Below are 18,792 nucleotides of genomic sequence, written 5' to 3'. Positions count from 1 at the left end.
GAGGTCAGGAGTTTGAGACCATCCTGGCTAACACGGTGAAAGCCCGTCTCTACTAAAAATACAAAAATTAGCAGGGCGTGGTGGCATGTGCCTATAATCCCAGCTACTCAGGAAGCTGAGGCAGGAGGATTGCTTGAACCCGGGAGGTAGAGGTTGCAGTGAGCCGAGATTGTGCCACTGCACTCCAGCCTCGGCGACAGAGCAAGACCCTGTCTCAAAAAAAAAAAAAAAAAAAAAATTAAATTAAAATTAAGAAATTAAAATTAATGAATTTTTAAAAGATATATTTGCACTCTACTGATATTATTTTGATTCAGAGAAATATGTTCATAACTTATTAGAAATAACCTTGAGTAGTTTGAGACCAGCCTGGCCAACATGGTGAAACCCTGTCTCTACTAAAAACACACAAAAAATTAGCCAGGCATGGTGGTGCACAGCTATAATCCCAGCTACTCGGGAGGCTGAGACAGGAGAATTACTTGAACCCAGGAGGTGGAGGTTGCAGTGAGCCAAGATCGCGCCATTGCACACCAGCCTGGGCAACAGAGCAAGGCTCTGTCTCAAAAGAAAAGAAAAAAAAAAGAAATAACCTTGAGTAAATTTAAATTGATTTCTAAGTTGATGGTATGGATAGGTTTTGATAATTTTTATTTGGTTTCCCTTCCCTTTAATCATAAAATTAACTTTCAAATCCTGTTCACAAACCATTAAAGCCGATTTTGAAACTTAAAAAAAAAAATCACCAGGTACCATGCAAAAGCAATCTTCCCTTTAGAATGACTGATGGTATGCTAACGTTTTTCATGGCATATTATTATTAAAGGTGAATACAAATAAATGGGCCAGGCGCGGTGGCTTACACCTGTAATCCCAGAACTTTGGGAGGCTGAGGTGGGCAGATCACTTGAAGTCAGGAGTTCGAGACCAGCCTGGCCAACATGGTGAAACACTGTCTCTACTAAAAACGCAAAAATTAGCTGGGCATAGTGGCACACACCTGTAATCCCAGCTACTCGGGAGGCTGAGGCAGGAGAATCACTTGAATCTGGAAGGTGGAGGTTGCAGTGAGCTGAATTCGCGCCACTGCACTCCAGCCTGGGTGACAGAGCAAGACTTCGTGTCAGAAAAAAAAAAAAAAAGAAAAGAAAGGAAAAGAAAACCTGGCTTTTGGGCACATCACTTTTCTGGGACTCATCTATTCTTTTTTTTTTTTTTTTTTTTTTTAATTTTAGAGACAGGGTCTTGTTCTATTGCCCAGGCTGGAATGCAAAGACATGATCATGGCTCACTGTAACCTTGAACTCCTGGGCTCAAGCAATTCTCCTGCCTGAGCCTCCCAGGTAGCCAGGACTACAGGTGCATGCCACCACACCAAGCTAATTTGTTTGTCATCTATTCTTAAGTTAGTACCACATTCTATTTTTTTTACTTTATTTTTTTAGACAAGGTCTCACTCTGTCACCCAGGCTGGAGTGTAGTGGTGCAATCTCAGTTCACTGCAACCTCCACCTCCCAGGCTCAAGCAATTCTCCCACCTCAGCCTCCAGAGTAGCTGGAACTACAGGTGCATGTCATCATGCCTGGCTAGTTTTTGCATTTTTTGTAAAAAATGGGTTTTGCCATGTTGCCTAGGCTGGTCTCGAACTCCTGGGCTCAGGTTATCCACCTTCCTCAACCTCCCAAAGTGCTGGGATTACAGGCATGAGTCACTGAGCCCAGCCAGTACCACATTCTTGATCACTGTAGGTTTGTGGCAAGTTTTAAAATTGGGAAGTATAAGTACTCCAATTTTTTGTTTATTTGTTTTATAGTTGTTTTGGCTATTCTGGGTTCCTTGCAGTTCCACATAAATTTTAGGCTCATCTTGTCAATTTCTACAAAGAAGCTAGCTGGTATTCCAGTAGAGATTATGTTGAATTTGTAGACCAATTTGAGAAGTACTTCCATCCTAAAAGTATTAAATCTTCGAGTCCATGAACATGGGATATTTTTCGATTTAGATCTTCTTTAATTACTTCCAACCATGTTTTGTAGTTTTCAGAATGTAACTTTTGCACTTTTTAAATTAAATTTACTTCAAAGTATTTTATTCTTTTTGATGTTATTATGAATGAGATTGCTTTCCTGATTTCATTTTTGGATTGTTCATTGCAAATGTTTAGGAACACAATTGATGTTTGCATACTGATATTGTATTCTGTAACCTTGCTCAATTTGTTTATTAGTTCTAATAGTTTTTTACTAGATTCCTTAGGATTTCCATATACAAGCTTATGTCATCTGCAAATAGAGACAGCTTTAATTCTTCCATTCAAATCTAGATGCCCTTTTTTTTTTTTTTTTTTTTTGAGATGGAGTCTTGCTCTTTCGCCCAGGCCGGGCTGCAGTGGCGCTATCTCGGTCACTGCAAGCTCTGCCTCCGGGGTTCAAGCCATTCTCCTGCCTCCGCCTCCCGAGTAGCTGGGACTACAGGCGTCCACCACCGTGCCCGGCTAATTTTTTGTATTTTTAGTTAGAGACGGGGTTTCACCGTGTTAGCCAGGATGGTCTCGGTCTCCTGACCTCGTGATCCGTCCGCCTCGGCCTCCCAAAGTGCTGGGATTACAGGCGTGAGCCACCGTGCCCAGCCTAAATCTAGATGCCTTTTATGTTTTTCTCACCTAATTGCCCTGGCTAGAATCTCTAGTCCAAAGCTGAACAGAAATAGCAAGAGAAGACATCCTTGTCTTGTTTCTGATCCTTGGGGGAAAGCTTTCAGTTTTTCAACATGAAGTAAGATGTTAGTTGTATTTGTTGTAGATGCCCTTTATCAGGGTGAGTAAGCCAAAGTCTTAGGTCTTGCCTCCCCTGTATATCTGCAATGCCACTGTCTTCATCTAGTCACACATGCTTCATTTCTTCTGGGGGTTGCAGAAATGGAAGAGAGGGTTCCAGAAATGGAAGTACTCCTTCCCTCTTTGCGTATTCTTAACCTTTCTCATATGTGTCTCTACTCCAGAACAGACTACATGGTTTTGTTCCTGTATCTACCTTTCAACTAGTCTCCTGGCCTCCAGTCTTCATGGTGGTCCATCTCCAACATCAATGAGAGCATTTTTTCAATTCCACTATGCTGCTGAGAAGGAAAATTAATTACATCGCTCTCACTCAAAACCTGCTACATAATTCCCATTGCCTGCAGTCTGGCCCCCACTCATCTCTCTAAGTCTTGCCCCTCTAGCTACCTAATATGCTTACCTATGGGTATCATCCATGGTGGATGACCTCAGACTCCCAGAAAAAGCCATTCTCCTCCATTCTGTGCTTTTGCATACACTGAGTCCTTCCAAAGTGCACTTTAACAGCTAGCAAAATGCAGCTTAGATCCCCTGTGTTGTGGGCTGTCTTAACTTAAGCTGCTCTCTCATAGCTCCCACAGTATTCTCTCCAAACACGTGACAGTTCCTTAATTACTAGAATTGTGCAGATACATCTTCCCCACTAGGCTATAGACAAAACAGTCACTGGTCATCAGGACTGAATGATTAAGATCTATGTCCCAAGCGCAAACATCCTGTAGTCCTCAAGTATCTGGTGACTGAATTAGCCACCAGGAATGAAAAAAGGGGCTAGGCGCAGTGGCTCACGCCTGTAATCTCAGCACTTTGGGAGGCCGTGGCAGGCGGATCATGAGGTCAGGAGATCGAGACCATCCTGGCTAACACGGAGAAACCCCGTCTCTACTAAAAATACAAAAAATTAGCCAGGCGTGGTGGCGGGTGCCTGTAGTCCCAGCTACTTGGGAGGCTGAGGCAGGAGAATGGCGTGAACCCGGGAGGCGGAGCTTGCAGTGAGCCGAGATCGCACCACTGCACTCCAGCCTGGGTGACAGAGTGAGACTCCATCTCAAAAAAAAAAAAAAAAAAAAAAAAAGGAGGACAGAAAGATACTGCTTTCAGTATAACAGAATATGAGTTAGTAACATTCCAGTAAGTCCTTAAAATACAGTCTAAGAACTACTTCTTTTTTTTCCCCATAAAATTAAACAATTAAACGCTTTTTAGTGTTTAAAATAAGCAGCATTTACACAGAAGTAGCTCTATGTTAACCATCTAGATGCTGGGACTTTGATACAATATCTACAGTGCAGACATGCCGGGGGCCAGAGACGCCAGGAAGGCCACGCTGTGTGTGGGCCGTGGTGTGTGCAGACAGTGTGTGCACTCACCAAGGACAGGCCAGCTGACCGCCCATTTCCCCAAGACCTCCCTCCCTGCGGCAGCTGTGCACATCGGGGCCCCTTGACCCCATGGGCCATGGTCCCTCCCTGCTCTGGCTGGGACGCAGTGGGCAGGATGTCTAGCCCTCTCTCGTCTTCCTGAAGGACTACTTCTTATAAATCTATGGGTTCCAAATTACTCTACAAAATTCCTCAACAACCTCTCAAAACAGTGGTAGAAATAGTTTATACAATGAACATCAGTAACCTGATGGAATGCAGTAGTAGTTAATAGGCCAAAGGTAAATTAAGATTATTTGATCCAAGTTCAGATTTCTTTGTAATCTCTATTTCTTTCAGTTCCAGGCCTACTTTTGCCTTACACCTATAACCAACTTCTTTTTTTTTTTTTCGAGACAGGGTCTTGCTCTGTTGCCCAGGCTAGAGTGCAGTGGCGCAATCTCGGCTCACTGCAACCTCAAACCCCTGACCTCAAGAGATCTGCCCGCCTCGGCCTCCCAAAGTGCTGAGATTACAGACATGAGCCACCACACCTGGCCCTATAACCAACTTCTAATGATTTAACCACTCCATTCTAATATTGGGCTTTGAAGTTACATCAGACCAGACCCCAAAGGCAGCTCAAGGCTTACCTGAGCCAAGATGCCTACGAGGAGCAGCCACTTCTGGTACTCATCAGTCCGGTAGTGAATCACCTGGCAGCCCGCCAGACTGGTATGTCTGTCAAACATCTTCATGGGCTGGGAGTCACCTTCCATGCTCCAGTGGTAGACCGCGGTCTCGGTCACCAAGGCAACAGTGTTCACAGAAACCCATTTCCAGAAAATCACCTCTTCTGCCATAGTATGAGCCTTCATTTTACTCTTCATCTCAATATTAAAGATCTGAAGTGTCTTCCCAGCTAGTATTTGATATAATAGAGATTAGAGAAAGACAAATTAAAAATCTGATTAATCTGATTAACAGGGTCTGAAAGATGCTGCCAGAGTAGTAATTAACCATATCTTAATGTCTAAATATTGAGAAGAGCCTGTATGCATTAAATTCTTCTTCAGAGGAATATAAAAGTGTGTAACTATTCACAGAAATATGTGAATAACAATGAGAAATTAGTTCTACTGAAGCAAGCCTCTCTTTTAGATTGGTTTCTTCTAGTTTTAAAATACTTTTCTGGATAAGTCAGCAAAAACATAAGTCACCTCTTCTCTGTGTGGTCTCCAATTTTCAAGAAAGACTACAACTATCCCTTCACATTAAACCAACTTCTCCAAATTTGTCTTAAATTCTAGACCAATGCTGACAAATGGAATTTTCTACAATGTTGGATATATTCTATATTTGCATCCATCACAGCAGATAATAGTTATATGTGGCTACTAAGCACTTAAGATGTATCTAGCAAGATATTTCAGGAACTGAATTTATACTTTTATTTAACTTTAATTAATTTAAATGTTAAACAGCCCCATGCAGCTAATGTCCAATAGGGCAGTACAGTTCTAGACAAAATATTTGGCATCCATTCTCTGGCAAGAGATCCATATTGTTTCTACGTGTAGCAATGAACTAAATTTTGATTTTGGAATCTATACAAAATTTAGAGCTAACATAAAATGTTAAAATATTGCTTCCCACAAAGATTGGGAACAAGGCAAGGATTATTTCTCTGACCACTTGTTTTGACACTGAGAATAACATAGCTAGTGTGATAAGGCAAGAAAAATAAAAGGCATAAAGATCAAAAAAGGAAGTTAACCTGTCTTAACTCACAGACAACATAATTATTTACAAAGAAAATCCTGCAGAATCTACAAATCTACAAAACAACTATTAGAATTAATAAGTGACTACAGGAGTGCAGCAAGATGCAAAGACAACCTACAAAAATTTCAATTGGGCTGGGCACAGTGGCTCACACCTGTATTCTCAGCACTTTGGGAGGCTGAGGCGGGTGGATCTCTTGAGGTCAGGAGTTTGAGACCAGTCGGGTTAACATGGTGAAACCCCATCTCTACTAAAAATACAAAAATTAGCTGGACTTGGTGGCAGGCGCCTGTAATTCCAGCTACTTGAGAGGCTGAGGCAGGAGAATTGCTTGAACCCAGGAGGCCAAGATGACGCCACTGCACTCCAGCCTGGGTGACAAAGTGAAAACAGGTCTCAAAAAAAATCAACCGAATTTTGAGATACTAGCAGCAAACAATTTGGAAATATAAAAAAGAATTCAGGACGAGCATGGTGGCTCACGCCTGTAATCCGAGGCATGCAGATTACCTGAATTGGTTGAGCCTCGGAGGCGGAGGTTGCAGTGAGCCAAGATTGTGCCACTGCACTCTAGCCTGACTGACAGAGTAAGACTCTGTCTCAAAAAAAAAAAAAAAAAAAAAATTCCTACCACCACCCAAAACATAGTATTTTGGAGTAAATTTAACAAAGGGTAAGCAAAGTCTCTACACAATAAAATATTCCTGAAAGAAAGTAAAGGCTTAAATAAAAGAAGGGGCATACCATGTTCATGGATCAGAACACTTAAAATTGCCAAGATGTCATTTCCCCATAAATTATCTACAGGTTCAATGCGATCCCAATCAAAATCCCAGCATCCTTTTCCTTCTTTCTTTCTTTCTTTTTTATAGATACAGGGCCTCACTTTGTCACCCAGGCTGGAGTACAGTGGAGCAATCATAGCTCATTGCAACCTCAAATTCCTGGGCCCAAGTGATCCTCCTGCCTCAGCCTCCCAAGTAGTTGGGACTATAGGCATGCACTGCCACACTCAGCTAATTTTTCTTTTTTTTTCTTTTTCTTTTTTTTTTTGAGACACAGTTTCTCTCTGTTGCCCAGGCTGGAGTGCAGTGGCATGATCTCAGCTCAATGCAGCCTCCACCTCCCAGGTTCAAATGATTCACCTGCCTTAGGCCCCCAAGTATCTGGGATTACAGGCACATGCCATCACATCACACCCACCTAATTTTTGTATTTTTTTGTAGAGATGGGGTTTCACCATGTTGGCCATGCTGGTCTCAAACTCTTGACCTCAAGTGATTCACCTGCCTCAGCCTCCCAAAGTGCTGGGATTACAGGCGTGAGCCACCATGCCCAGTTTAATTTTTAAATTTTTTTTTTTTTTTTTTTTTTTTTTAGAGACTAGGTCTTGCTATGCTGCCCAGGCTGATCTCAAATTCCTGGCCTCATGCAATCCTTCCAACTCAGCCTGTCGAAGTGCTGGGATAACAGGTGTGAGCCACCACCCTGGCCCAGCATCTTTTGTTTGTTTGGTGGAAAATAAAATGATGCTATAATGAATATCGAAATGCTGAGGACAAAGAATAGACATAACAAATTTGGAAAAGAGCAAAGCTGGAAGACTTACAATACCTAATGTTGAGACATACTATAAAGCTATTAATAAAACCTATGTTATTGTCATAAGACACATAGATCAATGAAACAGAAGAAAGTCTAGAAACAGCTGCATGCACTGATTTGATAAAAGTGCCTCAAAAAACTCAATAGGCCCAAACACATTTTTTATAAAAATAGAAAAATCCATCCTAAAATGTATATGGAATCTCAAAGGACCTCAAATAGCCAAAATAATCTCGATAAAGATGAACAAGGTTGGATGATCTCACACTTCCTGAATTTAAACCTCATTACAAAGTTAAAGTAAGCAAATGTATGGTAACAGCATAGAAACATAGACACCAATGGAATATAAGAGAGAACCCAAAAATGAACCTTCACGTATATGATCAAATGATCTTTGACAAGGGTACTAAGACCATTCAATGAGAAAAAAGAATACTCTTTTCAACAAATAATACTGGGAAAACTGGGTCTACAAAAGAATAAAATTGGACCCTTACCTTATACCATATACGAAAAGTAACTCAAAATGGATTAAAGACCTAAACATAAAAACTAAAATCACAGACAGAACCTGAGTCCTGTTCTCTCACTTTCCTCCCCAGACAGCATGAGTTTCACCACTCGCTCCACTACCTTCTCTACTAACTACCAGTCCCTGGGATCTATCCAGCCGCCCAGCTACAGTACCCGGCCGATCAGCAGTCCAGCTGGCATCTATGCAGACGTAAGGGGTTTGGGCTCCCAGATCTCTGTGTCCTGCTCCACCAGTTTCCAGGGTGGCTTGGGGTCCAGGGTCCTGGCCACTGGGATGGCCAGGGGTCTGGCGGGAATAGGGGGCATCTAAAATGAGATGGAGACCATGCGAAGCCTGAACGACCACCTGGCCTCCTACCTGGACAGAGTGAGGAGCCTGGAGACTGAGAATCAGAGGCTGGAGAGCAAAAACCGGGAGCACCTGGAGAAGAAGGGACCCCAGGTCAGAGACTGGGCCATTACTTCAAGACCACTGAGAAGCTGATGGCTCAGATCTTTGCAAATTCTGTGGACAATGTCTTCATCGTTCTGCACACTGACAATGCCCATCTTGCTGCTGCTGACTTTAGAGTCAAGTATAAGACAGAGCTGGCCATGCGCCAGTCTGTGAGGAGCGACATCCATGGGCTCTGCAAGGTCACTGATGACACCAATGTCACTGGGTTGTAGCTGAAGACAAAGATTGAGACTCTCAAGGAGGAGCTGCTCTTCATGAAGAACCATGAAGAGGGAGTAAAAGGCCTACAAGCCCGTATTGCTAGCTTTGGGTTGACTGTGGAGGCAGATGTCCAAATATCAGGATCTTGGCAAGATCATGGCAGATATCTGGGCCCAATATGACAAGCTGGCTCAGAAGAACCTAGAGAAGCTGGACAGGTACTGGTCCCGGCAGATTGAGGAGAGCACCACAGTGGTCACCACGCAGTCCACCGAGATCAGAGCTGCTGAGATGACACTCATGGAGCTGAGATGTCCAGTCCAGTCCTTGGAGATTGGCCTGGACTTGATGAGAAATCTGAAGACCAGCTTGGAGAACAGCCTGAGGAAGGTGGAAGCCTGCTATACCATGCAGATGGAGCAGCTCAGCAGGGTCCTACTGTACCTGGAGTCGGAGCTGGCACAGACCTGGGCAGAGAGACAGCGCCAGGCCCAGAAGTATGAAGCCTGGAACATCCAGGTCAATCTGGAGGCTGAGATCACCACCTACCACCGCGTGCTGGAAGATGGGGAGGACTTCAATCTTGGTGAGGCCCTAGACAGCAGCAACTCCATACAAACCATCCAAAAGACCACCACCTGCAGGACAGTGGACGGCAAAGTGGTGTTTGAGACCAACGACACCAAAGTTCTGAGGAATTGAGCCAGCAGAAGCAGGGTACCCCTTGAGGAGCAGGAGGCCAGTAAAAAGTTCACAGGTTAAAAAAAAAACCCAACAATTAAAATCATAAAATGTTTAGAGCAAACATAGGGGAAAGCTTGATGACACTGGATCTTGCAATGATTTTTTTGGATATGATAATAAAAGAAAAAAAATGAATTGGACAGCATCAGAGGTCACAAAAGAGAGAAAAGGCAATCCACAGAATAAGAGAAAATATAGGCATACCTCACCTTATTACACTTTGTTTTATTGTGTCTTGAAGATATTGCATTTGTTTTGTTGTTTTGTTTTGTTTGAGACAGCGTTTCACTCTTGTTGCCTAGGCTGGAGTGCAATGGCATGATCTCGGCTCACTGCCACCTCTGCCTCTCAGGTTCAAGAGATTCTCCTGCCTCAGCCTCCGTAGTAGTTGGGATTACAGGCACCCACCACCATGCCCAACTAATTTTTGTATTTTTAGTAGAGACGGGGTTTCACCATGTTGGCCAGGCTGGTCTCGAACTCCTGACCTCAGGTGATCTGCCCGCCTTGGCCTCCCAAAGTGCTGGGATTACAGGCGTTTTTTTTTTTGTTTTGTGAACAACAACAAAAAAAAATCAAAGGTTTGTGGCAATCTTCCATCAAGCAAGTCTATTGGTATCATTTTTCCAACAGCATGTGCTCACTTCCTGTCTCTGGGTCACAATTTGGTAATTCTCATGATATTTCAAACTTTTTCATTATTATATTTGTTATGCTGCTCTGTGATCAGTGATCTTTCATGTTATTACAGTAATTGTTTTGTGGCAACATGAACCACACACATATAAGATAGTGGACTTAATAAATGTGTGCGTTCTAACTGCTCCACTGACTGGCCATGCCCTAGTCCCTCTTCCTCTCTTCAGGCCTCCTTATTCTCTGAGACACAACAATATTGAAATTAGGCCATTTAACAACCTTAACAACCTTCCTTGCTAAAGGAAAGTGAAAGTGAAAGGAAGAGTCCCACGTCTCTCACTTTAAGTCAAAAGTTAGGAATGATTAGGCTTGGTGAGGAAGGCATGTCAAAAGCCAAGGCAGACTGAAGGTTAGGTCTCTTGCACCAGTTAGCCAACTTGTGAACACAAAGGAAAAGTTATTTAAGGAAATTAAAAGTGCTATTTCAGTGAACACATTGATGATAAGAAAACAAACAGCCTTATTGCTAATATGGAGAAAGTTGTAGTGGCCTGGATAGAAGATCTAAGCAGCCAAACGATCCCTTAAGCCAAAGACTAATCCACAGCAAGGCCCTAACTCTCTGCAATTCCGTGAAGGCTGAGAGAGGTGAAGAAGTTGCAGAAGTCTGAAGCTAGCAGAGGTTGATTCATGAGGTTTAATGAAAGAAGCCATCTCCATAGCATAAAACGGCAAGGTGAAGCAGCAAGTTCTGATGCAGAAGCTGTGTCAAGTTCTCCAGAAGACCTAGCTAAGATCATAGATGAACAAATTTTCAATGGAGAAGAAACAACCTCCTACTGGAAAAAGATGCCATTTAGGACTCAAGCGAGAGAGAAGTCAATGCCTGGCTTCAAAGCTTCAGAAGACAGGTTAACTCTCTTGTTAGGGGATAATGCAGCTGGTAACTTTAAATGGAAGGAATGCTCACCGACCACTCCAAAAATCCGAAGGAATGCTCACCGACCACTCCAAAAATCCTAAGGCCCTTAAGAATTATGCTAAATCGGCCGGGCGCAGAGGCTCACACCTGTAATCCCAGCACTTTGGGAGGCTGAGGCGGGCAGATCACTTGAGGTCAGGAGTTCAAGATCAGCCTGACCAACGTGGAGAGAAACCCCATCTCTACTAAAAATACAAAAAATTAGCTGGGCATGGTGGTGCATGCCTGTAATTCCAGCTACTTGGGAGGCTGAGGCAGGAGAATCCCTTGAACTCGGGAGCTGGAGGTTGCGGTGAGCCAATATCGTGCCATTGCACTCCAGCCTGGGCAACAAGAGTGAAACTCTGTCTCAAAAAAAAAAAAAAAAAGAATTATGCTAAATCTCCTCTGCCTGTGTTCTATGAATGGAAAAACAAGAGTCGGGATGATAGTACATCTGTTTACAGCATGGTTTACTGAATATTTAAAACTCACTGTTCAGATCTACTGATCAGGAAAAAAAAAAGGTTCCTTTCAAAAGATTACTGCTCATTGACAAGGCACCTGGTCACCTAAGAGCTCTGATGGAGATATACAAGGAGATGAAAGCTGTTTTCATGCCTGCTAACATCAATTCTGCAATCCATGGCTCAAAGAGTAATTTCAGCTTTCAAGTCTTATTATTTAAGAAATACATTTTTTTTTTTTTTTGGAGACGCAGTCTCGCTCTGTTGCCCAGGCTGGAGTGCAGTGGTGTGATCTCGGCTCACTGCAAGCTCTGCCTCCCGGGTTCACGCCATTCTCCTGCCTCAGCCTCCCCAGTAGCTGGGACTACAGGCGCCCACCACCATGCCCAGCTAATGTTTTGTATTTTTAATAGAAATGGGGTTTCACCATGTTAGCCAGGATGGCCTCGATCTCCTGACCTTGTGATCCGCCCGCTTCAGCCTCCCACAGTGCTGGGATTACAGGCGTAAGCCACTGTGCCCAGCCTAAGAAATACATTTTTAAAGGCTACAGCTGCCATAAATATGTCTCCTTTGATGGATCTAGGCGAAGTAAATTGATAACCTCCTGGAAAGGATTCACCATTCTAGATGCAACTAAGAACATTTGTGATTCACGAGATGAGGTGAAAATATCAATATTAACAGGAATGTGGAAGAAGTGTATTCCAACCCTCATGAATGACTTTGTGAGGTTCAGGACTTCAGTGGAGGAAGTCATTGCAGATGTGGTAGAAACAGCAAGAGAATTAGAAGTGGAGCCTGAAGATGGGACTGAATTGTTGCAATCTCAGGATCAAACTTGAACAGATGAGGAGCTGCTTCTTAGGGATGACCAAAGAAAGTGGTTTCTTCCGATGGAATCTACTCCCAGTGAAGATGCTGTGAACACTGTTGAAATGACTACAAGAATTTAGAATAGTACATAAACTTAGTACATAAATTTAGAATAGTACATAAACATAAAGCAGCACCAGACTTTAAAAAGACTGACTCCAATTCTGGAAGAAGTCTACTGTGAGTAAAATGTTAGCAAACAGCATTGCACGCTACAGAGCAATCTTTCATTAAAGGAAGAGTCAATCCCTGCGGAAATCTCATTGATGTCTTTTTTTAAAATTATTATTTATTTATTTATTTATTTTTTGAGATGGAGTCTCACTCTGTTGCCAGGCTGGAGTGCAGTGACGCAATCTTGGCTCACTGCAACCTCCACCTCCCGGATTCAAGCGATTCTCCTGCCTCAGCCTCCCAAGTAGCTGGGACTACAGGAGCGTGCCACCAGGCCCAGCTAATTTTTTTGTATTTTTAGTAGAGACGGGGTTTCACCATGTTGGCCAGGATGGTCTCGATCTCTTGACCTCATGATCTGCCTGCCTCAGCCTCCCAAAGTGCTGGGATTACAGGCATAAGCCACTGCACCCAGCCTGATGTATTATTTTAAGAAATTGCCAGCCAGGCGCGGTGGCTCATGCCTGTAGTCCCAGCACTTTGTGAGGCTGAGGCAGGTGGATCACGAGGTCAGGAGATCGAGACCATCCTGGCTAATGTGGTGAAACCCCATCTCTACTAAAAATACAAAAAATTGGCCGGGTGTGGTAGCGGGTGCCTGTGGTCCCACATACTTGGGAGGCTGAGGCAGGAGAATGGCGTGAACCCGGGAGGCGGAGCTTACAGGGAGCCACGATCGCGCCACTGCACTCCAACCTGGGCAACAGGGCAAGACTCCATCTCAAAAAAAAAAAAAAAAATTGCCACAGCCACTCCGGCCTTCAGCAACCACCACTGTGATCAATCAGCAGCCATTGGCATCAAGGCAAGACCCTGCACCAGTAAAAAGATTACAACTCACAGCTGGGTACAGTGGCTCATGCCTGTAATCCCAGCACTTTGGGAGGCTGCGGCCGGCAGATCACTTGAGGTCACGAGTTCGAGATCAGCCTGGCCAACATGGTGAAACCCCATCTCTACTAAAAATACAAAAATTAGCTGGGCATGGTGGCATGTGCTTGTAATCTCACCTACTCGGGAGGATGAGGCAGGAGGATCCCTTAAACCTGGTAGACAGAAGTTGCAGAGAGTTGAGATAACGCCACTGCACTCCAGCCTGGGTGACAGAGAGAGACTCCATCTTTAAAAAAAAAAAAAAGATTACAACTCACTGAAGGCTGATAATGGTAAGCAATTTTTAGGAATAAATAAATAGATTATTCATTTATTTATTTATTTATTTTGAGACAGAGTCTCTCTCTGTCACCCAGGCTGACATGCAGTCATCAGACTCCTGGGCTCAAGCTATTCTCCCATCTCAGCCTCCTTGAGTAGGTGAGACTACAGGCGTGCGCCACCACACCCAGAATTTTTTTTTTTTTTTTTTTTTTGAGCTAAGGTCTCACTGTATTCTTTGCCATGCTGCTCTTGAACTCTTAGGCTCAAGTTATCTTCCCACCTTGGCCTCTGAAAGTGCTAGGATTAGAGGTATGTGCCACCATGCCTGGCCATAAATAATTATTTATTTTTATTTTTATTTTTATTTTTTGAGATGGAGTCTTGCTCTGTCACCTAGGCTGGAGTGCAGTGGCACAATCTTGGCTCACTGCAATCTCCGCCTCCCGGGTTCACGCCAGTCTCCGCCTCAGCCTCTTGACTGGCTGGGACTACAGGCACCCGCCACCACGGCCTGCTAATTTTTGGTTTTTGTATTTTTGGTAGAGACGGAGTTTCACTGTGTTAGCCAGGACGGTCTTGATCTCCTGACCTTGTGATTCGCCCGCCTCAGCCTCCCAAAGTGCTGGGATTACAGGCATGAGCCACCGCACCGAGACAAATTATTTTTTAATTAAGATAATCCATTTTTTTAGACATAATGCTATTTTACACTTAATAGATTACAGCATAGTATAAACATAATTTTATATGCACTGGGAAACCAAAAAATTCATGTGACTCACTATTGTAATATTCTTTTTATTGTGGTAGTTTGGAATTGAACCCAAAATATCTTCAAGGTATGCCTGTATATGGAAATCATATATCTGACAAGGGGTTAATATCCAGAATATATAAAGAATGCCTACAACTCAACAACAAAAAACACAAATAGTCCAATTAAAAAATGACCCGCGTGGAGTGGTTCACGCCTGTAATCCTAGCACTTTGGGAAGCTGAGACAGGATGATCATGTGAGGTCAGGAGTTTAAGATAGCCTGGGCAACATGGCAAGACCCTGTCTCTACAAAGAAAAAATGTTTTTAATTAGCTGGTTGTGGTGGTGCATGCCTACAGTCCTAGCTACTTGGGAAGCTGAGGTAGGAGGATAGCTTGAGTCCAGGAGTTTGAAGTTACAGTCTCTTAAAAAAAAAAAAAAAGAAAAAAAAAGAATGGCTACCATTAAAAAGAAAATAATACAAATAACAAGTGTTAGCAATAATGTGAAAAAATTGGAACCCTGTGCACTACTGAGAATGTAAAATAGTGCAACCACTATAGAAAAGAGATGGCAGTTCCTCAAAAAAATTAAAAATGAATAATGATATGATCCAGTCAATTACTTGTGGGTATAGAATCAAAAGGATTAAAAACAGGTTCCCAAAAAGACATCTGTACACTCATGTTAATAGCGGAATTATTCACAGATCTAGCTTTTTTTGAGGTACTATCTGTGAGCTACACAGCTAGAAAAAATGAGTTAATCTGACTATCCAGTTAGTCAGCCAAGCTACGCAACAACTCATATTATTACAATATTATCATCAATTAGCAAAACTGGTTTTTAACCACAATTTGAGAAATAAGGCTGCTGTTGCTAACAGAAAGTCTTTAATGATGTCATGATATACCTGGGCAATAATTAACATGACTTCTCGAATTCACGAAAAGGGGCAACTCAATGGTGAAATTTCATGCAATTTTTTTTTTTTGAGACGGAGTTTCGCTTTTGGGGCCCAAGCTGGAGTGCAATGGGGCGATCTAGGCTCACTGCAACCTCCGCCTCCTGGGTTCAAGAGATTCTCCTCCTTCAGCGTCCCAAGTAGCTGGGATTATAGGCATACACCAACATGCCCAGCACATTTTTGTATTTTTAGTAGAGACAGGGTTTCACCATGTTGGCCAGGCTTGTCTCAAACTCCTGACCTCAGGTGATCCACCTGCCTTATGCTCCCAAAGTGCTGGGATTACAGGTGTGAGCCACCGTGCCCGGCCGAAATTTGATGCAATTTATATCCAAAACACATGATCAGTAAGATAAAGGCTTGCTGCCTTAAAACAGTTCTAAAGTTAGCTATAACTATATTATCAACTTAAGTTTAAACTATATAAATTTATAAAACAACTGCTTTTGGACATAATTTAGGTGTGATGTAGTTTTGCTGTCTAGTCAAAATGGTAAATGTTAAACCCTCACTGTCTTCAGGCACTAACAGCTTATGGTAAATGACTTCTAATCAGACTGAACTAACATGGGAGTGCAAATCCACAAAAAGAAATAAAGAGCACTGGATATGATAAATATGTTGGTTAGTATAAAGATTTCTTTTAATTTCATTAAATAATATCATTTAAAACCACAATAAAACTATAGGTTGTTGGGTTTATAACATATATAGATGCATATATGCATCTTATTTTCTCTTTTTTAATATATTTTATATATTCATATATATGAATGATAAAAATAGCACAACAGAGGGAATAGGAAATGAAGCTATGCTGGAGTGAAATTTCTTCATTTTAATAGAAGTTAATATTAATAATCTGAAATCATTTGTGATAAGTTAGGATGCATTTTATAAACCCTACAGCAACCACTATAAACATACACACACACACACACACACACACACAAAATAGTAAAAAGAAAAATTCAGAAGAATTAAAATGGTATGCTACATTTTAACAAGAAAGGCACAGGGTAGGCAGCTGTGCACATGTTCCTGGAGCAGCCTATATACACCTTGCCAGAAGTAGGGTTTTTCAAAACAATCAAGAAAACTAACAAATCTTATTTATTTATTTTTACAGACAGGGTCTCACTCTGTTACCTAGGCTAGAGTGCAATGGCACTATCCCAGCTCACTGTAGCCTTGACATAATGCGCTCAGGATGATCCTCCAGCCTCAGACTTCTGAGTGGCTGGAACCACAGACATGTACTACCACACTGGGTAGTTTTTTTTTTGTTTTTTTTTTTTTAATTTGTAGAGATGGAGTCTCCTATGTTGCCCAGGCTGGTCTTGAACTTCTGGTCTCAAGTGATCCTGTCACCTCAGCCTCCCAAAGTGCTGGGATTACAGGTATGAGCCACCAGGCCCGACCCAAACCTTAGTTAATGATCAAGAAAAAAAGAGAAGGCACAAATTATCAAAATTAAGAATGAAAGAGGGCATCACTGCCAACTCCAAAGAAATTTAAAAAAGGGAATATTATGAACAATTTTATGTCAACATACTAGAAGACTTAGATAACCTGGATAAATTCCTAGAAAGACACACATTACCAAAACTGACACAAGAAAACAGAAAATCTGAACAGATTCACAGCAAGTAAGGAAGTTGAATTCGAAATTTAAAATCTTCCCACAAAGAAAACCCCAGGACCAGAAGGCTTTCACTGTTGAATTCTATCAAATACTCAAAGAAGACAGAAATAAGTCCTTCACAGATTCTTTCAGAATATAGAGGAAGAAGGACCTCATTCTCTAAGGCCAACATTTGCCTAATTACAAAGTCACAAAAGGACATCACAAGAAAAGAAAACTATAGACCAATTATAAAAATAACAGAAAACCCTTAGAATATTAGTGAACAAAATCCAACAACATAAAAAAACCACCATACACCATGACCAAAAGAGAGTTACCACAGGAATGCAAGGTTGGCTTAATACCCAATAATTAATTTATGTAATACACCACACTAATAAAGGACACAAACCATGTGATCATCTCAGTAGACACAGAAAATAGAAGGGAACTTCTCCAACTTGATAAAGGATTTATCTACCCCAAATCCACAGCCAACATCATATTTAATTGTAAAAGGCTAAAAATTCCCCCCTAAGGTCAGAAATAATTCAACAATTTCTGTTCTTGTCACTTCTGTTTAATACTGCACTGGGTATTCTAGCTGAGAAAATGTTGAAACAAACAGAATCTGGATTAGAAAGGAAGATGTAAAACTGTCTATTCACAGATAACATGATACGGTATGTAGAAAATGCCAAGGAATCCACTAAAAACTACAAGAATAAGTTTAATAAGTATATAGGATACAGAAAAATATACAAAAATTATTTTATTTCTATATGCTAGCAAGAAACAATCCAAAAATAAAACTAAGAAAATAAGTCTGTATATAATAACATAAAAAAAAGAATAAAATACTTGGGAACAAATTTAACAAAGAAGTATAGGATTTGCTCACTGAATATGCAAACATCACTGAAAGAAATTAAAGATCTAAATAAACAGAGACATTAAAATGACTAGAAGACTTAATATTGTCAAGACAGCAATTCTTACCAAATTGATAAATTCAATGTAATCTCTATCAAAGCCCCAGAAGGATTTTTGTAGGAATTCACAAACTAAACCCAAAATTTATGTGGCAATTTTCAAAGGATCTCGTTTCAAAGAGTTTCAAAACTATTTTGAAAAACACTAAGTTGGAGTACCAACGCTACCTGACTTCCAACTTACCATAAAGCTACAACTATCAAGTAATCAGTACAAGAATGGGCATAGATCTGGGCCAGGCACAGTGGCTCACACCTATAATCCCAACCTTTGGGAGGCTGAGGCAGGTGGATTACCTGAGGTCAGGAGTTCAAGACCAGCCTGGCCAACGTGGAGAAACCCCATCTCTACTAAGCATACAAAAAACTAGCCAGGCGTGGTGGCAGGCACCTGTAATCCCAGCTACTTGGGAGGCTGAGGCAGGAGAATCGCTTGAACCCAGGAGGCAGAGGTTGCAGTGAGCCAAGATTGCACCCCTGCACTCCAGGCTGGGTGAGAAGAGCAAGACTCTGTCTCAAAAAAAAAAAAAGAACTAAAAGTACAAAACCATAGGCTAAGCACTCTTAGCTATGACTCCAAAAGCATGATCCATTAAAGAAAAAAAAATAGGTAAGTTGGGCTTCATCAAAATTAGTAAGTTTTG

At 41.8% G+C, this 18,792-nt stretch overlaps 1 protein-coding gene, 1 non-coding gene and 1 pseudogene across 6 annotated transcripts in view; 2 read left to right on the top strand and 1 right to left on the bottom strand.

Annotated features, from left to right (window-relative positions):
- Positions 1 to 18,792, bottom strand: part of CLTCL1 (clathrin heavy chain like 1) — a 111,233-nt gene that overhangs the window by 68,903 nt on the left and 23,538 nt on the right. For 3 of the 5 annotated variants that reach the window (XM_024239974.3, XM_054543103.2, XM_054543104.2), the window contains one exon: positions 4,855 to 5,123. The exons of 1 other annotated variant lie outside the window; for it this stretch is intronic. In XM_024239974.3, the coding sequence (XP_024095742.3) occupies positions 4,855 to 5,123 (269 nt within the window). Of the gene's footprint in view, positions 1 to 4,854; positions 5,124 to 8,486; positions 8,550 to 18,792 lie in introns of all 5 variants that reach the window. One more of the 5 variants, XM_054543102.2, reaches the window with a different exon arrangement.
- Positions 716 to 838, top strand: LOC112130696 (small nucleolar RNA SNORA15). The gene has a single exon (XR_002912928.2). It is a non-coding gene; the product is annotated as a small nucleolar RNA SNORA15 (small nucleolar RNA).
- On the top strand, positions 7,327 to 9,696 carry LOC129052543 (keratin, type I cytoskeletal 18-like; annotated as a pseudogene).

The sequence above is a fragment of the Pongo abelii genome, chromosome 23 (genome assembly GCF_028885655.2).
Source record: "Pongo abelii isolate AG06213 chromosome 23, NHGRI_mPonAbe1-v2.0_pri, whole genome shotgun sequence".
Classification (NCBI taxonomy): Eukaryota; Metazoa; Chordata; class Mammalia; order Primates; family Hominidae; genus Pongo; species Pongo abelii.
Note: the sequence above shows the minus strand (reverse complement) of the source record. Positions and strands in the feature narration are given on the sequence as shown.